The sequence below is a fragment of the Ranitomeya variabilis genome, chromosome 1, assembly GCF_051348905.1.
Source record: "Ranitomeya variabilis isolate aRanVar5 chromosome 1, aRanVar5.hap1, whole genome shotgun sequence".
In the NCBI taxonomy this organism is placed as follows: domain Eukaryota; kingdom Metazoa; phylum Chordata; class Amphibia; order Anura; family Dendrobatidae; genus Ranitomeya; species Ranitomeya variabilis.
The window spans coordinates 314,256,113-314,279,120 of record NC_135232.1 but is presented as its reverse complement, the minus strand read 5'-3'; the positions used below and the strand labels follow the sequence as shown (position 1 = coordinate 314,279,120).

General features: G+C 44.0%; 1 protein-coding gene across 2 annotated transcripts in view; it reads left to right on the top strand.

Moving 5' to 3' along the window:
* Positions 1-12,403, top strand: part of GAL3ST1 (galactose-3-O-sulfotransferase 1) — a 139,137-nt gene extending 126,734 nt beyond the window's left edge. For both annotated transcript variants that reach the window (XM_077297188.1, XM_077297198.1), the window contains 2 exons: positions 6,835-6,968; positions 10,902-12,403. In XM_077297188.1, the coding sequence (XP_077153303.1) occupies positions 6,835-6,968; positions 10,902-12,057 (1,290 nt within the window). In that variant the 3' untranslated portion in view covers positions 12,058-12,403. The remainder of the gene's footprint in view (positions 1-6,834; positions 6,969-10,901) is intronic.
* The last annotated feature ends 10,605 nt before the right edge of the window (positions 12,404-23,008 follow it).

The window sequence follows — 23,008 nt, the reverse complement described above, 5'->3', positions numbered from 1 at the left end:
CACATCTAGATAAGTTCCCTAAGGGGTCTAGTTTCCAAAATGGTCTCACTTGTTGGGGCTTTCCCCTCTTTAGCCACATCAGGGGCTCTCCAAACTCGACATGGCAACCGCTAATTATTCCAGCAAATTTTTAATTCAAAAAGTGAAATGGCCCTCCTTGCCTTCCGAGCCCTGCCGTGTGCCCAAACAGTATATGTCCCCCACATATGGGGTATCGACATGCTAAGGAGAAACTGCCCAACAAAACGTATGGTCCATGTTCTCCTGTTACCCTTGCGAAAGTAAAAAAAAATTAGGTCTAATGGAAAATTTTTATGAAAGAAAAGTAAATGTTTATATTTTTATTCCACATTCCAAAAATTCCTGTGAAGTACCTGAAGGGTTAATAAACTTCTTGAATGTGGTTTTGAGTACCTTGAGGGGTGCAGTTTTTAGAATGGTGTCATTTTGGGGTATTTTCTCTCACATGTTTCCAAAATTGTGCTGAATACACTGGGCCCTGTATTGTTCAACATCTTTATCAATGATTTAGATGAAGGAATTAAGGGTAAACCGATTAAATTTGCTGATGACACAAAGCTAGGAGGGATAGCTAATACTAGAGAAGACAGAGAGAAGATTCAAAAAGATATAAACTGGAGCAGTGGGCAGCAACTAACAGAATGATTTTTAACAGGGAAAAATGCAAAGTGCTACATCTGGGCAATAAAAATGAAAAAAACATACATAGAATGGGAGGAATAGAGCTAAGCAACAGCACATGTGAAAAAGACTTGGGTATACTAATAGATCATAGACTGAACATGAGTCAACAGTGTGATGCAGCAGCAAAAATGGCAAATGCAATTCTGGGATGTATTAACAGAAGCATACAGTCTAGATCACGCAAAGTCGTTATTGCCCTCTACTCCTCTTTGGTCAGACCACATCTGGAATACTGTGTCCAGTTTTGGGCACCACATTTTAAAAAAGACATTGCAAAAAAGAAGACTGAGAGGAGACTTAAATGGAACCTGTCAGGCGTTTGTAACTAAAAGAGCCACCTTGTGCAGCACTAATGTTGCATTCTGACAAGGTGGCTCTTTTAGTTCTTGTTCCTGGCACTGCTGCAATAATGGTTTATGAAATTTGTCCCTCATACCTTGAAATCGTCCTGGGGCAGTTTTTTCCCCCCCTAATACAGACGCCCCACAGCCGTCACTCAGGGCCTCTGCACGCCGGATGCCGCCTCCTCTTCCTTCATTAGCGCCCCCTGGCGCCTGCGCTGTAAGTTTTTTTTCGGGCATGTGCAGTTGCGCTGCCCTTCAAACTTACAGCACAGGTGCCGGGGACGCTAATGAAGAAAGAGGAGGTGGCGCCCGGCGTGCAGAGGCCCTGAGTGACGGCTGTGGTGCGTCTGTATTAGGGGGGAAAGACCTGCCCCCGGGACGATTTCAAGGTATGAGGGACAAATTTCATAAACAATTCTGCGCAGAATTGCACCATATTTACAAAGGATTGCTCAAGCAAGGTTAATCAATGGGAATCCAAAATTGTTGTGCACATGCTGTGGAAAATTCCGTCTTGATTCACAGAGTTTTATTTTCCACAGCATGTCAATTCTTTTTGTGGATCTGCAGCGTTTCTGCACCCATTGACTTACATTGGGTCAGTCAAATCCGCAGCCAAACTGCAGAAAACGCTGCAGAAAGGAAATTATGTCAGAAGGAGGAAGTGTGTGTGGGCGGAGAATATGTGTGTGTGTGTGGGTGGAGAATGTGTGTGGGCGGAGAATATGAGCAGAGAATAAGAGCGTGTCTGTCTGTGCGGGTGTCTGTCTGTGGGTGTCTGTCTGCGGGTGTGTGTTTAGCCATGCCTCGTCTGATGGTACTACTACTCCCATCTGGCTATGTCTGCTGTCACATATAACAGTGACAGCATGAGCTAATGATGGAAGAGTATTCCCATCATCCGGCGTCTGTGTTCAGTTGTAAAACAAATTAAAAACATTTACATAATTACATACAATATACATACTCACCAAACACCTAATCCCCAAGCCTGCGCCTCCTGCAAGCAATCAAAAATAATAAACCAACATATACTTACCTTTCCGACATAGTCAGAGTCGGACTGGTCCACCAGAGAACTGGAGAATCCCCCAGTGGGCCCTGGCTTCTTCTTCAGGGGAGTTCATAGTGCAAACTTTGCAGCTGCTATTGGTGATCTTGAGTGGGGAAGAAAGGTGGGCCCTCAGAATCAAATCCTCTGGTGGGCCCAATATTCTTCAGTCTGACACTGGACATAGTCCAATTAATAACGAGTGTCCCACGACGATCTCACATGTAGAACAGTCACGTCGGTAGATAAATACACTAACAGGATGTAATTGCTCCCATGTCATGGGACACTCGGTAATTGACTACAGCAGACAGGGAGTATTATATGTTGTTTCTTTATTTTATTTTTGTTGCAGGAGACGAGGGGATTAGACGTTCAGTAAATATGGTAAATTAAGATTCAATAAAGGAGTCTGTGTGATTATTTCTAATTAAAGACTTTATTCTGGCCATGTCTTTATTTACCATGTAACTATAGGATTAGTAATAGATAGGTGGCTTATAATAAAATCTATTAAGACAACCCATTCATCTGCAGTCTTGGATATCACCTTCACTTTGGTTCCTATTCTACTTCTACTTTTGAATTGGCCACCCCTGAAGTTGTAACATCCATAGACAAATTAAGTCTAATCTAGTCTGAGAAACCTGCAGAGGGCACAGGGTAGACCTGCCTTTTCAGCAAATAGAAGACACTCTGATGGACCTTGCTTTGGATTTGGGTACGAAGTGTATTAATCCACCAGAATTATTAAACTTAAGGTTCCCTTCGGTAAATTAGGGTCCAATTTCATTGGTCCACATGAAATCATTGAGATAATCAAACCTGTAGCATTCTGTTTAAAACTCCCCTTTCCTATACCCAACATATTCCATAAATCCCTGCTTAAGATATACCATTTGCCTGATCACCATGTCGGTAAAACTTATTTTCCTGTTCTGTCTTGAATATCAGGTACAAGAAATCCTCAACTCTCGGATTGTGAGAGGTTCTCTTCAATATCTCGTTCAATGAAAGGATTATGGACCAGAGGAAAAATCGTGGTTGTCGTCTAATAACATCAAAGTGACAACTTATTCAACAGATTCCATAGATCCTTTCCAAATAAGAATGGCCCTAAGGGTTCAGAGGCCCCTCATAATAGCGGGGTTTACTGTGCCTGCCCTTCCTGTCTCTGCTCCTGTCTCCAGGCGGAACTGCGCTCTCATCGCGGGTCAACAACTTTAGTTTTGTGTCCTCTGGGATTTGTATATCCATATGTGTTGGGAGATTAAGAGTTAACTTATGTCTGTATTTGCTCCCTGCTGTGGGATGTGGATGCTTGAGCTGCAGGCTTGTTAAGCTCTTGAAATACTGTGTCCAATGCCAGTTATATTTTGACTAGATTCAGTGAACTTCTAGTTATTTTGCTTGGATTCCTGATTTTAACTTTAGCTCATTTTTTAACAACTTTCCTGCCTATTGACTTTGTTCCTGCACCAACCACCTATTTCGGACCCTGCTACTGGATTATTCTCTTGCCTCTGATGCACTTCTTCAGCCAGCAGCCCTTTAGTGAAAGTGGACATCATTGTAAGACTGAATTCCTATACAGGGTTTATAGGGTAAAGGTCAGGGTTCCTCTGGAATTTGCCAGATGGACTGGCTCAGCCAAGTGTGTCTGAAGTAGCCATTTTTAGTCTGTGGCTTCTGACAGACATTACATATAGTTTACTGCTCTCTGTCTAGGTCATCGTCAGTCTGTCATCATTGACTGTTCTTCTAGGCAAAGAGGGCAGTGCTTGCAAGCCCTATATTTCCTGTTTCTCTCTAAGGCAGGGGACCTCAACCTGTGGCTCATGATGTGTGGCTCATGGCTGCCTGCCAGCTTGGTGCATTGGCACCAGTTTTAGCAAACAAATATGAAGAGCAGGTCTCCAAATGGGCTACTCACAAAATTCACTATGACAGAAGTGCAGATCTGAATGTGTATATTGTGGCCTTGGGAGTTTGGAGATAATTTAAGCATGGAAAGCTGGAGACCGGATGATGCTGTCAGAGGAGGTGCTTGAAACTGATTGAAACATGTATTGTGTATGTGGTGGGAGTGATTGATGCAATAATATTGAATGGAGGTATAAATAACAAAAAACTGACTGGCACTTACAAATCATAAAACTGATGTGTACCAGTGCAAACTATGAGTAGCCATCTGTATGTACAAACAAAGCTGCACTCCAGCAAACCGGAGATTGCCTTGTCATTGGCTGCTGGGCATGCATGAATTGTCCAAATTATGTGCTAAGTATCTCCATATTTTTTTTATTGTCTAGAGCAGTAATGCTATTCATATTTCATATATTTCATATTTACATACTTTAGCACTATGGAGTGCAACTTTATTTGTTTGTTACTGAATGGAGGCATGGTGGGAGGCTCTGGATCATGGTATAGTCCCACTGTGTAATTTCTATGGAAAAGCTTTGGCTGTCATTTTACCAATAATGGCGGCTCTGTGTTGCTACCGTGAGGGGGCGGGCGCTGGATGTGGCTTGCAACTCTCTCAAAGCTGAATGTGGCTGTCAAGGTCAGAAAGGTTGAGGACCACTGCTCTAAGGCCTCATTACCATAGAGTAATTATACAATACCCAGCCACCTCAACTTACACCTTAGGAAAACTAAAAAGTAACTAAGTGACAAGTAACCTAGTTCAACATTCCTGAAGGCATTTTGCAGTTGGGCATGTATACACATGAAAGTGAGCACAAGCATTTGAACTATTCATTAAATCAATTGGCAGAACCTGTAGAATTGTTATTGTTAGGGTAAACACTAATGAATCATTAACACCTCAGACCGTCCCTGGGAATGATTTTTTTCAGTTACCAAGGTGCGTAAGAGGTCACCATCTCCACTGAAGTATCTTACTAGGCAAATTTTATTCAATGACTACTATCATGGTCAATTATTATGTGGTTTTATTGATTTCATTGTAATAATAAGAATCTTTATTTATATAGCCCCAACATATTCCACAGCACTTTATAGTTTAACAGTTTCAAACACAACAGTCCTAAGTAACAACGTTAACAATACAATAATAAAGCAAAATAAGACGACCCTGCTCGTGAGAGCTTACAATCTACAATGAGGTGGGGGAGATACAAAGTACAGGTGTGTATTTACAATGATGTATTTACAATGATGGTCCAGCCGTCTTCAGGGGGTGGGAGATAGATGGAAATAGTGAATGGGCTACATGGAGCGCCCCCACTGCCGCAGGGCCGAGGGGTACCCGGTACCGGGCCTCTGAGTCTCTGCTCTGGGGTTGTCACGGTGGCTAGACCCGGTCCGTGAGCCTGCTGAGGGGCATCCAATGAAAGGTGGTGGTGATGTTGCGGTGCAGTGTAGGTCGTAGTAAATAACGAGGACACCAGGTTGCAGTCTCTTTACCTCTTTACTGAAGGTTTTAGAGTCCTCAGTCCAGAGTGCTGTCAACAGGGCTGTCAGAGACCGGCCGGTCCAAAGGCACATCAGGAGTTCCCTTTACAGGTGGGAATCAGTGTCTACCTGCTAGCGCTGGGTGTTGTAGTTCTTCCCTGCTGAGCTCCCGGGATAGTCCTCACAACTGATTCTGCCTGTCTCTGATGTTCGTTCTCTCCGTCCCCCCAGGTGATATGGTAGGACGCACCCGTATGACGGGGTAGGCCTGCAGTTCTTCCGGGACCTTAGAGTCGCCCCTCTCCCACAGCTGCCTCCGTTGTCTGCTTAGGTGATTTGTGTGAGACAGCCAACCTATAATTGGCTGTCCGGCCGTGGTTTGCAGTAGTACTTAGAGTCTCTTACTTGCTCGGCGTTCCGGCCACCAACTGTTTGCGCCTCAGAAGGATGTTGCCTCGGTCTAACAGCACGACTCCTTCTGGTCCTAATTCCTCTTTACTGTATTCCCGTTGTTCACTGGTTAGTTCAGCTCTTAGGAGTCTGCCAGGATCCCATCCCTGACAGGTCCTCTCACTAGCTCTTCCCAGTTACTTTTTCCTGTCTTCCTGTCCAACCCCCAGTTTTACCAGAGTGTGAGGAGTGGCCTACTAGATAGAACCACCCCTCCTGGTGGCCGGAGTGTGAAGTGTAATGTGAGTGTTACCTGATCAGGTGAACTCCTTTAGTGCAATCAGACGTAACATCACTCCCCTTAGCGGCAGAGCGACATTACTGCAACGACCAGGACCCTGGGGCGCTGCACTACACACACACAAACATAAAATGACTGATTAGGGAACGTGGTAGGCTGCTCTGAAAAAATGTGTTTTGAGGAAGCGCCTAAAACTATGCAAATTGTGGATGGTACTAATATCTTGGGTTAGAGCATTCCAGAGGATTGGCGCAGCACGGGAGAAGTCTTAGAGTCAGGAGTGGGAGGTACGGATTAGTGCAGAGGTTAGTCAAAAGTCATTTGCAGAGCGCAGAGGTCAGTTAGGCCGATAGACCGAAATGAGAGAGGAGATGTAAGGAGTTGCCGCACTGTGGAGAGCTATCTAGACATAAGAACATGAAATACTTACATTGATATCCTAAATGCTGATGATTGTGGATTTTTCAATGAGTTTCTTTCAGGTAGCAGACGAATATGAATGAATTAGGTTACTAATTGGTTACAATTTCTCTACTGCATGTATTCTTCATACAGTAAATACATAAACCAGATAATAGTTATCCAATATCCAGCATAACAGTTATCTGTGTCTTCTTTTGCAGATGATGTGTATACAGACCCAGGGCAAGATCTGCCGATCAGTATGGAAAGGATTAGTCTTGGGAACACTTCTTACCACTTTTTTGATCTTGCTGTATTCATATGCAGCTCCTCCCCTTAGTTTCAGCAGCACAGAGTAAGTAATCTGATTTCAGTTTAAACATGTAAAATGTTATTAATCTTATATATTGTTTATATAATTAGAACTTGGGCTGTGTTCAAACACGTACAAAGCTCTCCACTGTGCACTACATCAGGATTTGTCAGAATCTCTGAAAATCAGTATTTCTACGGAATCATTCACTTCAGTGAACCTGACGGCGTCACTATGGATATGTTTCCATCAGAATACTGTTTGTTTTTTCAGGGATTCTGACAAAAAACGCAACATATTGCTCAGCAGAGAGCTCTGTATGTGTGTAAATCTAGTCTGACTTGACAGCTCACTATTTATTCTGTGGACTAAGTTTACATTTGTATGCTGTCCATTACCCGTGATTCTGAAAGCAGATCTATCACCAGATTTCACAATGCGAATTGCATACATTGTTCAGTAGATTTCTTTTACACCAATTGTGGCTTGTGTGCTTACTTTGAAACTCTACGTCAGAATGGCTGTATAATCCTGATATTATACTGATCATTTTATTAGTCCATCTAAAGAGAGAGAGCTTATTAGTCAACCTGTTTTCAATCTCTACCCACCCAGCCAGGCTGAGCAGTATGAAAGTTCATCAGCTGCAAGGTGGATGGACATGGAGGAGATGTCAATCCGACTATGTGGGCAGAATTGAGTTTAAACCTTAAAAAAGATTATACATTATGACATTTACTTTTATAGTAAGTACAATAGCCCCACCAGCTGTGAGAGATTTGTTTCATAATGTATGCAATTTGCATACCTCCCAACCGTCCCGGATCCCGCGGGACTGTCCTGATTTTGACAGTCAGCCCCGCGATCCCGGGAGGGACATTAGTTGTCCCGCACTACGCAAGGTTTGTTGCTGTTTTTTTTTTTTAATAAAAGCTGGGACGTGGATATGGGTGTGACTAATTATGAATGGGTGTGGTCAGAGGCGTGGCCTAAAATTTGCCGCGGCGCGCTTTGCGCGCTGCAAACTTTGTCCCTCTTTCCCATCTTCAAAAGTTGGGAGGTATGAATTTGTATGGTGAAATCCGGTGACAAATCTGCTTGAACAGAAGCTGGGCAGAGATCAGGAGTGCAGTTATAATGCCTATACAAAGGCCATATAGTACTGGCTACTAGTGTTGAGCATTCCGATACTGCAAGTATCGGGTATCGGCCGATATTTGCTGTATCGGAATTTCCGATACCGAGATCCGATACTTTTGTGGTATCGGGTATCGGGTATCGCAACAACATTAATGTAATAATGTGTAAAAGAGAGAATTAAAATAAAAAATATTGCTATACTCACCTCTCCGACGCAGCCTGGACCTCAGCGAGGGAACCGGCAGCGTTGTTTGTTTAAATTTCGCGCTTTTACTTGGTTACGTGAAGTCCCGGCTTGTGATTGGTCAGGGCGGCCATGTTGCCGGGACGCGGACCAATCACAGCAAGCCGTGACGAAATTACGTCACGGCTTGCTGTGATTGGTCCGCGTCCCGGCAACATGGCCGCCATTAACCAATCACAAGCCGTGACGTCACGGGAGGCTGGACATGCGCGTATTTTAAAAAGCGCGCGTGTCCAGCCTCCAGTGACGTCCCGGCTTATGATTGGTCACGGCGCCATGTTGCCGGGACGCGGACCAATCACAGCAAGCCGTGACGAAATTACGTCACGGCTTGCTGTGATTGGTCCGCGTCCCGGCAACATGGCCGCCATTAACCAATCACAAGCCGTGACGTCACGGGAGGCTGGACATGCGCGTATTTTAAAAAGCGCGCGTGTCCAGCCTCCAGTGACGTCCCGGCTTATGATTGGTCACGGCGCCATGTTGCCGGGACGCGGACCAATCACAGCAAGCCGTGACGAAATTACGTCACGGCTTGCTGTGATTGGTCCGCGTCCCGGCAACATGGCCGCCATTAACCAATCACAAGCCGTGACGTCACGGGAGGCTGGACATGCGCGTATTTTAAAAAGCGCGCGTGTCCAGCCTCCAGTGACGTCCCGGCTTATGATTGGTCACGGCGCCATGTTGCCGGGACGCGGACCAATCACAGCAAGCCGTGACGAAATTACGTCACGGCTTGCTGTGATTGGTCCGCGTCCCGGCAACATGGCCGCCATTAACCAATCACAAGCCGTGACGTCACGGGAGGCTGGACATGCGCGTATTTTAAAAAGCGCGCGTGTCCAGCCTCCAGTGACGTCCCGGCTTATGATTGGTCACGGCGCCATGTTGCCGGGACGCGGACCAATCACAGCAAGCCGTGACGAAATTACGTCACGGCTTGCTGTGATTGGTCCGCGTCCCGGCAACATGGCCGCCATTAACCAATCACAAGCCGTGACGTCACGGGAGGCTGGACATGCGCGTATTTTAAAAAGCGCGCGTGTCCAGCCTCCCGTGACGTCACGGCTTGTGATTGGTTAATGGCGGCCATGTTGCCGGGACGCGGACCAATCACAGCAAGCCGTGACGTAATTTCGTCACGGCTTGCTGTGATTGGTCCGCGTCCCGGCAACATGGCCGCCCTGACCAATCACAAGCCGGGACTTCACGTAACCAAGTAAAAGCGCGAATTTTAAACAAACAACGCTGCCGGTTCCCTCGCTGAGGTCCAGGCTGCGTCGGAGAGGTGAGTATAGCAATATTTTTTATTTTAATTCTTTATTTTACACATTTATATGGATCCCAGGGTCTGAAGGAGAGTTTCCTCTCCTTCAGACCCTGGGAACCATCAGGAATACCGTCCGATACTTGAGTCCCATTGACTTGTATTGGTATCGGGTATCGGTATCGGATTGGATCCGATACTTTGCCGGTATCGGCCGATACTTTCCGATACCGATACTTTCAAGTATCGGACGGTATCGCTCAACACTACTGGCTACATAAAGATCAACTTTGTGTATTATTAGTGCTAAATACAAATGACTTTGCTGCTGTGGGGGTGCCCGGCGGTGCTGCTGCGGGGTTGTCCGATGCTGCGGGGGGGCTCTGACGACATTTTGTGAAAGGTCAGGGCCCCCCCGCAGGTCAATGGTTTCCTGTGCGGTGGACTCCGGGAAAATGGCTGCAGGGGGGGCGGCGCATGCGCAGATGGAGATCTCAGCACCAAGATCTCGGGAGATGAGATCTCAGCGCTGAGATCTCATCTCCCGAGATCTTGGTGCCGAGATCTCCATCTGCACATGTGCCGCTCCCCAGCGGCCATTTTCCCAGAGTCCACCGCACAGGAAACCATGGAACTGCGGAGGGCTCTGGCCTTTCACAAATTGTCAGCACCCCCCCCCCCCCCCCCCGCAGCACTGGGCACCCCCGCGGCAGCACCGCTGAGCACCCGCAGCAGCACCGGACACCCGCAGTGGCGCACCGCACATCGGAACACCCCCTAATTTCAGCCTGCAGCATGACCCCACTCCTGCCTCCTCCAGCATCGATCCTGGGACCCCGCTTCACCGCAACCACCACCCCCAGTAAGCAATAAGACAATAAGAAGCACCACCATTTTATTAAAAAATAATTCCTATTTTTCTCCTCAAAATTTGGGGTGCGTCTTATAATTAGTAAAATATGGTATTTAAAATGAACTCAAATTGGGTTAATGTGTATGGAGGCTGGTAATCTCCAGCTATATGTCTTCACAAGTTTACCCCTTAATTCCAATTATTTTTGTATATCTTATTTTTCTGTTAATTTCTCATTATATATGGTATCTCTATACTTTATTTTGATAACCACGAACAAGGCCTATGTCGGTCGAAACGTTGGTTCTGTTGTTTATGCCAAGTGTGTTGTCGGTTATCACAGTAAAATACAGATTATATCTCTGGAATCGCCTACAGTACCTCAAGCTTTTTCTATACTATGTTAATTGGACTAGTTATTTAATGTGTAAAATATCTGTTTAATTGAAAACTTTTTTTTCTTCTCAGAGACCCTACATCTTTCCAGTGTCATCCACCTGCGCTACCTAAATCCCTGTTAACCAAATCCAATTCCACTGCAAGATCTGACCTACGATGCCTCCCCCACCATAATCTTATGTTTCTTAAAACTCATAAGACAGGTAGCAGCACAATCCTTAACATCCTGTTCCGATATGGAGAGAAGCATAGGCTCCGCTTTGCCTTTCCACGAGGTCGTAATGATTTTGACTACCCAAGCTATTTCCAGCGTTGGCAGGTTGAGGGATACCATCCTGGCATATGCTATAATATAATTTGCAACCACATGCGATACCGCCATTCAGAGGTGAACCTGCTGATATCCCCAGACACCGTGTTTGTCACGGTGCTGAGAAACCCAGCTCTGCTTTTTGAATCCTCATTTCACTACTTTTCACATGTTGTACCTTTAACTTGGAAGTTACCAGGTGCTTCAAGTGAGCAGAAGATGGACACCTTTCTGCAGAGCCCAAGAAACTACTATGACTCTGGCGGATTCAATGCTCACTACTTACATAACTTGATGACATTTGATCTTGGTTATGACAATGAAATGGATATAGAGAAAACCAGGATATCAGACTTACTAAATCAACTTAATAGCCACTTTCATTTGGTCATGCTGTTAGAGTATTTTGATGAGTCCTTGCTGCTATTGCGTGACTTAATGTGTTGGAAAATGGATGACATACTTTACTTTAAACTGAATGCCCGAAAAGACACTAGTGGTTCACGTCTGAGCCGAGAGATGTACCTACTAGCCCAGGAATGGAATGCACTAGACACACTTATCTACCAACATTTCAACGCAACATTCTGGAGAAAGGTTGAGAAGTATGGAGTGGAAAGGATGAAAAAGGATGTCCTAGAATTAAGGCACAGAAATGAAGAACTTAAACAAGAATGTATAGCAGGAGGTGGCCCAGTAGATGCTAGCAAAATAAAAGAATCTGGGCTACAGCCATGGCAACCTTTAGGACAAACGTCTATCCAAGGATATAATCTCAGAAAAAACATTACACCCAAGCACAAGCAGCTGTGTTGGAATATGCTGACTCCTGAAATACAGTACATGAGTCGGTTGGGGGCGGACTTGTGGGTCACACGACTATGGGGTAACATTAGGGGACTGCTGAACTGGTAATTGGTGGGTACGAAGGAATTCATGTGCTGGGACTTACATACAGTATTTCAGATGACCGTATATGTGAAAATGGAATATAAACAATCTGGTATCCAAGATAACAACAGGATGCTAGGAAATGAAAAGCTTTGTGATTTTATATTATATATAACCTTTAAAATATTTTTCTAGAATCAGTATTTTTTGACAGGGTGTGTAAACTATGGAGCCCAGACAGCTTCTGAACAGGGTATCTTTGTAACAATGAAACATTGAGAAAATCATTAACTGTGCACTCCTTTCAATTTATAATGGCTCAGACTGAGTCACGCCACATGGACAGCTGGGAGGATTTTATAAATTTATGAAAATAATAAAAAAAAAAATTGCTCTTTTTGATGAGATGGGAAGATAATGTATCTTTATGGTCATGTATGAGGCCCCAGCTCCAAGACTAATTACACTTATGGCTTATTTTGTCTTATTTTATTAACACATGGCAGCCCAATAAGGTGACTATCCATTAGGAAGTCTTGCTCTACTGTCACATTAAGGTCTATAAAATAATAATAATTTTATTTCTATAGCGCCAACATATTACGCAGCACTTTTCATTTTAGAGAGGACATTACAGAATAACAATAAACACATAGATCAAAACAGATACCAAGAGGAGTGAGGGCCCTGCTCGCAAACTTACAATCTATGAGGCAAAAGGGGTGACACGAAAGGTGGATGGTAACAATTGCTTTCGTTGTTCGGACCAGCCATAGTGTGTTCATGTAAAATTACCTCATTTTACAATTGCAATTTGAGATTTTATATTGTGTTACAAGAGACATACAGTGGTGTGAAAAAATTTTTTTTCCCCTTCCTGATTTCCTAATCTTTTGTATGTTTGTCACACTTAAATGTTTCAGATCACCAAACAAATTTAAACATTAGGCAACAATAACACAAGTAAACACATAAACCCTTATTATTAAGGGAAAAATAAATCTAAATCTACATGGCCCTGTGTGAAAAAGTGATTGCCCCCCCCCCAAAAAAAAAAAATATATATATTCACTGTGATTTATCACATCTTTGAGAAGCTGAGTTCAAATTCCCTAGCCACACAAAGGCCTGATTACTGCCACACCTGTTCTCAACCTTCCCAGGAGTGGCCGGCTGACCAAAATTACCCCAAGCACAGCAATGACTCAGCTAAGAGGTCACATAAGACCCTACAACAACATACAAAGAACTGCAGGCCTCACTTGCCTCAGTTAAGGTCAGTGTTCATGACTCCACCATGAGAAAAAGACTGGGTAAAAATGGCCTGGATGGCAGAGTTCCAAGACTAAAACCACTGCTGAGCAATAAGAACATAAAGGCTCATCTCAGTTTTGCCACAAAACAGCTTGATGAGCCCCAAGACTTTTGGGAGAATACTCTGTGGACTGATGAGACAAAAGTTGAAATTTTTGGAAGGTGTATGTCCCATTACATGTGGCGTAGAAGTAACACAGCATTTCAGAAAAGGAACATCATACCAACAGTAAAATATGGTGGTGGTAGTGTGATGATCTGGGGCTGTTTTGCTGCTTCAGGACCTGAAAGACTTGCTGTGGTAAATGGAACCATGAATTCTGCTGTCTACCAAAAGATCTTGAAGGAGAATGTCCTGCCATCTGTTCGTGACCTAAAGCAAGCTGAAGCGCATTTGGGTTATGCAGCAGGACAATGATAAAAAAACACCAGCAAGTGCACCTCTGAATGGCTTAAGAAAAACTAAATGAAGACTTTGGAATCCTATTGAGATGCTGTGCATGACCTTAAATAGTCAGTTCATGCTTGGAAACCCTCCAATGTGGCTGAAATACAACAATTTTGCAAAGATGAGTGGCCAAATGTAACAACTCTGCTGGCATCACGGCATGGCCTCTCATCTCTCACACTATCTTACCCACTGCTCCAGGTCATGTTGTGGTTTCTGTTTGTTGCCAGCTCCATATTCTGTGCCTCTGCTCTCTGCATGCTTCCTGGCTGTGTGCATAGGGGGGCGGTGCCAGAACTCTCTGGTTCTTATAGAATCAGGGCTTACCTGTCTAATCTGTTCCTGACCAATTACCAAGAGGCCTTCAGTATTTAGGACAGCTCCACCCTGTGGACTGGGCCTGTGCAATGTGTTAACTCAGTTTGTGTTTTGCTTTTGAGCTGCCAGGCCTTGATCTGTGTCTTGCCTTCTCTGAAGGCTGTTATCCTTGCTTTGCCTTGTATCTTGTTTGTCTGCCCTCCAGGAGGCTGTATATCCTGGTCCCTGTGTCTTTGTTCTTATACCTTGTCTTGTTCCATTACCTTGTCTGAACTTTGTCCTACCTCTGTCTCCTTGTCTGTGGTTTCTTTCCCTGCAGTGCCTCTCTGCTCTGCTCTCGGCTCCACACTCTGCGACCTTACTCTGCACTCTGTGCCTTTGCTCTTGGCTCTGCACTCTGTGCCTTCACTCTGCTCTTGGCTCTGCACTCTGCCTTCACTCTGCTCTTGGCTCTGCACTTTGAGGTTCTACCTTGTCTCTCTGCGGCTTTGCCTCTGCTCCGCACTCCTGCAGTTCTGCTCCGTTCTACTCTGCTCTGCTCCTGCTGCTGCAGAAATCTCTTGCTGCAGCTCCTCTCCGCATTCCTTGCGGTTCCGCTCTGCTTAGCTTTTGTTGCTGCGCTATCTCTTGCTGCTCTACCTGTTCCTTCATACTACATATCCATACCTGCACCTCCTGTGTGAACAGGTCCCTACCTGTTCCTTCATACACGACACCAACCTGCCCTGTGTCTCTTCCGTTCCTGCCAGCCCTGTGTCTCTGCCGTTCCTGCCAGCCCTGTGTCTCTGCCGTTCCTGCCAGCCCTGTGTCTCTGCCTTTCCTGCCAGCCCTGTGTCTCTGCCATTCCTGCCAGCCCTGTGTCTCTGCCGTTCCTGCCAGCCCTGTGTCTCTGCCGTTCCTGCCAGCCCTGTGTCTCTGCCGTTCCTGCCAGCCCTGTGTCTCTGCTGTTCCTGCCAGCCCTGTGTCTCTGCTGTTCCTGCCAGCCCTGTGTCTCTGCCATTCCTGCCTGCCCTGTGTCTCTGCCAGCCTTGTGTCTCAGCCGTGCCAGCCTACTTGTCTGAGTTTCATCCATGCTCATCTGCTAGTCCTGCCTGATGCCCACACCTGTCCTAGCGTTCCTGTTCTCCAAGTGGGATCAGCAGCCACAGCCAGACACCACCCTGGAGTAGCACCTGGCAGCTGCCTGCCGCACAAGCCTGACCTCACCATCAGAGGCTCCAGAGAAAACCAAAGCAGCTGTCATAGTCACGCCCCTTCCAGGGTAGTCTGGTTCGTGGCACAGTGGGGCCACAAACCCCCTTGGCTCACGCCCATCAGTTAGGGCATGAGCGTGACACCAAAATTCCTCCAGTGCATTGAAAAAAACTCATTGCCAGTTATCAAATATGCTTGATTGCAGTTGTTACTGCTAAGGGTGCACCAGCCAATTATTAGGTTAAGGGGCAATCATTTTTTCACACAGGGCCCTCTAGGATTGAATTTCTTTTTCCCTTAATAATAAAGACCTTCATTTAAAAACTGCATTTTGTGTTTACTTATGTTATCTTTGTCTAATATTTACATTTGTTTGGTGATCTGAAACATTTAAGTTTGACAAACATGCAAAAGAATAGGGAATCAGGAAAGGGGCAAACACTTTTTCACACCACTGTAAATGTGCAGTTACTTAGCAACTGCTAAGACACTACATGTAATTATTCTATCCTGCACTAAAGTGAATAGTTTCTGCTTGGTTGTGGCCGACATTGACTATGGCTGTTTGTACTATTGTACTTTGCTCTATTTATTTTTTTGTTAAGTAAACCAAACCTAAAAATTGTATAGCTAGAATATGTACATTATATAAGCAAATAAAATTTTCTAGTTCTCCTAGTTTTCAGGAATTCATGCCTGTTCTGTCATTGTGCAGGGTTATCATAGGTTAGGCGTTGGTGCGAGAGGGTGCCTGCCTTTACTACATACATATTGAGGATTTCTCTGTGATCCATATAGCATTAGCAGCACGGTGAATAAGGTGAAAATAACATACATATATTGACCATAACTGTGGATATGAATTTTCAATGTAAAGGGAAAAATTTGCAACAAATACAAATCATTTCTCCATCAAAAGCAACACCTATATTTGCAACTTATGGTAAACTACTATAAAGTATGATTAAAAGCAGAAACTGTTTTGATTCCAACTCACTTGTGTATAAGTTGGATGAGTGCAATGCAAGAAAAAATCGAATTGCACTTGGACTAATGTTATTCAATGAGTCAGCGCAGAACTGTGTATTTTTTCTCAGCTGTATTCGGAATGAGAAAAAAAATCACAGCACATGGATGACAAGTGAGAAAAAAAATCATATCACTTTTTTGGATGAGAATGGGATCATGTTTGTTTGTTTTTTTAATATGCTCGTGTGTGCGTACCCTAATGCTACGTTCAGACGGTCCATATACGGATCACAATATCCAGGCTGACCTCGGATCTACTGACCCGAACTTACAACCTCGCAAACATTTAAAATTGTAAGTTTGAGTCAGGAGATCCACTGTCTGTCTGGTTGAACAGGCCAAATTCACCCCTGTTCAGAGTAAACCCAGGTGTAGTGGGGCCCAGGCCAGAGTATACTCCGGGGGATAAACTGTCCTAGGCCAAACTATACCTGGGGGTGTAAAATATCCTAGGCCAAACTATACCCCTCCAGGCTACAATATACCCATCTATTTTATGATCCCTTGTAAATTAGTTAGATTTTAGATGCCATTTTTTTAATACCTTTCCATAACGTGGAAGTCAGTTTTAAGTTATTTGTGTTTTTAATCACATGATGTAGATTGTTGTTACAATACAATGTGACAAGTAACGGACAACAGTCATTACATCTGAGATTACACTGTTGTCCATTAGGATAAATGCTTTTACCTTAAAATGCAACTGTAATTTGATCTTATCACTTCACTGATTTCCTCACCCTGTGTCTGGTTGAAAAGTGTGCAGATCTCTTTATATCATTCTTAGGGTACTGTCACACAGTGGCACTTTTGTCGCTAAGACGGTACGATCCGTGACGTTCCAGCGATATCCATACGATATCGCTGTGTCTGACACGCAGCAGCGATCAGGGACCCCGCTGAGAATCGTACGTCGTAGCAGATCGTTTGGAACTTTCTTTCGTCGCTGGATCTCCCGCTGTCATCGCTGGATCGGTGTGTGTGACACCGATCCAGCGATGCGTTCGCTTGTAATCAGGGTAAACATCGGGTTACTAAGCGCAGGGCCGCGCTTAGTAACCCGATGTTTACCCTGGTTACCATCGTAAATGTAAAAAAAAAAAAAACCGTACATACTCACATTCCGGTGTCCGTCAGGTGCCTAGCCGTCCGCTTCCCGCACTGACTGAGTGCCGGCCGTAAAGTAAAAGCACAGCACAGCGGTGACGTCACCGCTGTGCTCTGCTTTCACTTTACGGCCGGCACTCAGTCAGTGCGGGAAGCGGACGGCAGGGGACCTGACGGACACCGGAATGTGAGTATGTACGGTTTGTTTTTTTTTACATTTACAATGGTAACCAGGGTAAACATCGGGTTACTAAGCACAGCCCTGCGCTTAGTAACCCGATGTTTACCCTGGTTACGCGGGGACTTCGGCATCGTTGGTCGCTGGAGAGCTGTCTGTGTGACAGCTCCCCAGCGACCACACAACGACTTACCAAGGATCACGGCCAGGTCGTATCGCTGGTTGTGATCGTTGGTAAATCGTTTTGTGTAACGGTACCCTAAGACACACAGCTGCATTCAATGTGTAACTACTGAGAAGTGCGGCAGGATTCTTTACCTCATTACGTCTTTGTGGAAGTCTAATATTTTTACTGAAGTTTATCTGGTTCAAGTAATAAAAGTGTTTAGAACTTTAACCCCTTTCTGCCAGCTGACGGAATAGTGCTTTAAGGTGGGCTCCGGCGGTGAGCCCACATTAAAACCACGACATGTCAGCTGTTCTGTACAGCTGACATGTGTGCACAATGAGCGCGAGTGGAATCGCGATCCGCCTGCGCCCATTAACTAGTTAAATGCCGCCGTCAAGCGCTGACAGCGGCATTTAACTAGCGCTCCCGGCCGCGCGGCCGGAGGTGCTCGCACTGCTGACCCCCGTCACATGATCGGGGGTCAGCGGTGCATTGCCATAACAACCAGAGGTCTCCTTGAGACCTCTATGGTTGTTGATGGCCGATTGCTTTGAGCGCCACCCTGTGGTCGGCGCTCAAAGTACACCTGGATTTCTGCTACATAGAGGTGATCTGTACTTCACCTCTATGTAGCAGAGCCGATTGTGTAGTGCATGCTTCTAGCCTCCTATGGAGGCTATTGAAGCATGCCAAAATTAAAAAAAAAAAGTGTTTCAAAATATAAAAAAAATAAAAAATATATAAAAGTTCAAATCACCCCCCTTTCGCCCCAATCAAAATAAAACAAGTAAAAAAAAATTAAACATACACATATTTGGTATCGCCGCGTTCAGAATCGCCCGATCTATCAATAAAAACAAAGGATTAACCTGACCGCTAAATGGCGTAGCGAGAAAAAAAATCAAAACGCCAAAATTACGTTTTTTTGGTCGCCGCAACATTGCATTAAAATGCAATAACGGGCGATCAAAAGAATGTATCTACACCAAAATGGTATCATTAAAAATGCCAGCTTGGCACGCAAAAAATAAGCCCTCAACAGACCCCAGATCATGAAAATTGGAGACGCTACGGGTATCGGAAAATCGCGCAATTTTTTTTTTTTGTTTGTTTTTTTTAGCAAACTTTGGAATTTTTTTTTCACCACTTAGATAAAAAATAACCTAGACATGTTAGGTGTCTATGAACTCGTAATGACCTGGAGAATCATAATGGCAGGTCAGTTTTAGCATTTGGTGAACCTAGCAAAAAAGCCAAACAAAAAACAAGTGTGAGATTGCACTTTTTTTGCAATTTCATCACACTTGGAATTTTTTTCCCGTTTTCTGTTACACGGCATGGTAAAACCAATGGTATCGTTCAAAAGTACATCTCGTCCCGCAAAAAATAAGCCCTCACATGGCCATATTGACGGAAAAATAAAAAAGTTATGGCTCTGGGAAGGAGGAGAGCGAAAAACGAAAACGAAAAAACGGAAAAAGCTCCGGAGGTGAAGGGGTTAAGATTTAATCAGTTATTTTTTCACAGACAAACCTGAAATGTTGAAAAATGAAGTAATTCTTGTGTATATCACTCAACGCTGCTGATATCTATGTGGGTATAATCTGGTATGAGGGGGTATGAAATTGCTTACGCCAATTGCCTACCCCGGAGGATAAATTGGCCTAGGCCTTAATATACTCGGGATATAATCAAGCCTAGGCCGCTTTAACCCCTGGTATAGTCTGGACTCTATATACTATGGCCTGTTACATCGGCATTGCCATCCATCTGCAGACTGTGAAATACGCCTTCCTGAACCTTGACCTAATTATATGAAGGCACATTTTTTCTGGTGAAAAGTGGAGATAAATTTTAGAGAAAATTGTGGCTTCTGAAGGGAGAGTTTTGATACACCAACTTTCGTTTCAGTAGTCTACACTCCTGCAGGTTTTCTTGATATTTTAAAAGTTTTTTTTTCTAAAAGAGTAAAATAACATGTAGACTTTTAACCCACCAATAGTTTGCACACTGAGGTATACTGGTGCTATGCTGAACATTCAACCATAGAAGCACATAGCTGTAGTTAGCTAGTGATTTGTTAATGATACTATTGTTTTGTCTGGTGTGTTACCTCTAAGGCTACTTTCACACTAGCATCGTGCACTGCACGTCGCTATGCATCTTTTTGAAGAAAAAACGCATCCTGCAAAAGTGCTTGCAGGATGCGTTTTTTCTCCATTGACTTGCATTAGCGATGCACTGCAACGCATTGCCACACGTCGCAACCGTCGTGCGACGGTTGCATCGTGTTGCGTCGGACTGTCGCCACCAAAAAACGTTGCATGTAACGTTTTTGGGTGCGTCGTGTCCAGCATTTCCGACCGCGCATGCGCTGCCAGAACTCCACCCCCTCCTCCCCGCACCTCACAATGGGGCAGCGGATGCGTTGAAAAACAGCATCCGCTGCCCCCGTTGTGCGGCGCTTCCACAGTATGCGTTGGTGCGCCGCAACGTCGCATTGCGACGTGCAGTGCACGACGCTAATGTGAAAGTAGCCTTAGAAGAATTGCAGCACTTTGCAACAAAATCTCGCATTGTTTTCCAACATGGACCCTATTTTATTGTGTACATTTTTAATCTGTTAACACGTTTTTAGTGTCCTAGCTATGTCCCGCTTTTAAATCACTTACTGCATCACAAACATTGTCTTTTACTGGATATCCATTTAGCAAGCTGACTTTGTAATCTTTTGTTACATAGTATGTTAAGTTTTATGTTACATGTATAAATTCCGATTGAGATTGCAACTGTGTCAGAGTTTTTAATCACGACGCTTAAAATGTATCTCTTTACAAGTAACTATTTTGTTAGTTGGTTTTATATATATATATATATATATATATATATATATATACTGTATATATATATATATATATATATATATATATATATATATATATATATCTGAACTCATAGATGAGCCATAATTGCGGCAGGCGCAGCACTTGAAAACTTGCAGACATTTGACACTGATAGTTGATGATAAAGACTATGTTCATGTCCCAAGTCTGCCAGCGTGAGACATAGTCATAGCTCTCCTCTTTGGACATATAGACATAGTAGTCATATAGGCAGGGGTTGTCCTAATAAGACTCCCTTCAAAAGACCCGTGTCAGAAAGTCCCTTATTGTATTTGATATCAGGTACACAAGGCATTATAGCAAAAAACATATAGGGTTCTTACAGAAGTATGTACAGAAGTCGTCTCTGTCATTACGTATCACAAATAGCACTAGCACAATTACACAAGATTCTGACTTTTTATGCAGCGCAGTTTTTAGGGAAATTTTCTGTCAGGCTGACCATAAAAAACTCCTCTGTACTATCAAGCAATATCCACAAACCAATTTGTTATATATTTGGTCACCGTTTTTGCCTAGCGCCTATACAGTAAAGCACTACTGTAAATAAATAAGTAAAAGTGGAACACAAACACCTAATCACATGGACCAAGACAGATGTTCACTTCATAAAGACCAATGTACGGTAACTAATGCTGCCATAAAGGGGGTGAGAAACCAGTACTGGTGGTCTTCAGAAATGTATGATGCTGCAAACAGTATAAGTAACTAAAGCACTGCTCAAGCACAATGATGATACCCAATGCCTCACAGGTCATGTCTTCTCTGATTGATGTAATTCCTTCTTTTTTTTACCTGGCTTAGACAACTATGTTGACGTTTTACAAACACTGCAGAGTTTTTTGCTACCAAGACGCCTTTGAATTTGAGCAACCACTGGGGTAAAAACACACTCACTGACTCTGTGTGGTACAGGGGCAGACATATCTTTGATGCAACCTGTTCAGCAGTACAGGGACCCTGGTGATAAGGGGGTCCACATCCATCTCCAAAGCAGAAAGTAGTTTGTCACATTATTAAACAACAAAGGGTCCATAAACTGTTCTTGCTGCTCATCTATCAGTATCCACCAATGATGTGTAAGGTACATTTCCAGCCTTTTTACTTTGTGATATGTCATGGCATCGAGTCCTAAGCAAGATAAATTAAACCAAAAAAACAAACAAAAATGCACTATATCCTGGAAGCCCGATTCACAAAGAGTCACCCTCAAACATCTTGTTGAGGGAAACCCACTGTGAAATTTATATGGAGCTATGGCTGAAGGATTGTTCTTTACTTGGGCTTAGAGTGTCCATGCCAATATGTAAGTTTCAGAATTTTGACCAGATTTAATGGGAACATAACAATAATAGATATGAATTATACAACTTACAATATTAGTAATAATAGTGACAAATATAAGATACTGGATGTGGAAACCCCATTGTTGACTAGACCTAATTCAGTTTATCTGATTTGCCCACCTGTCAAAAAGTTGGCTATTTGGAAGTTGTCTGGTATGGATAACCTGTTTGTCTAAATAGCGCCTGGTGACACAGCATCAGCTGATCTTATTAGGATATCTATGTCTCCAAAGGAGAACTGTTTTTGTTGTTCTGGTAGAGGAGGATCCCATGCTGGGGACCTACTCCTAAATGTATATGATCATTCAAACTGTTTTCCATGATAATCCACCAAATTACATCATCGTAGACATTATGTCAGATAGTCAATCTCAAGGTCTTCAAGCATATAAAAATGCACCCCCCAGAATAGCAACATGCTCTTTATGATATAAGCCTATGTATTGATGACGCCATTACAATTTTACTAGTTACTAAAGGTGCTTAGCACTGGTACAAGCTTCATAGATAATCTTATTATATACTTACCTTGTAATGTCTTCACATCCTGTTCAGTCCAGATGTGTCCGGATCCCAGAATTCCAAGCGGCGGAAGTTCACTGACCGCAATATTGGGACACCCAAGTGATGGGTGTCTCAATATGGAAACTACTGGTGGTACCAGCCTCTTGCACAGTACCACCAGCAGAAAACCATCGCACCATAAACACACACACTGTATATGCCGTACGCACAACACACACACAAGCACACACTATATATGCTGTACGCACCGCACACACACACACAGACCCACACACACACTGTATACGCCATTCGCAGCCTCATGCGTGGTACCACCAGAGGAACACCGTCACAAACACACCACCGCCGGGATCAGCCGAATGATTCACTGACCGCCACAATCTTTGTACAGGAGGAGTGCATGCGTAGTTTTAATGTGACCGCCACTATCTGTCTGCACAAAAA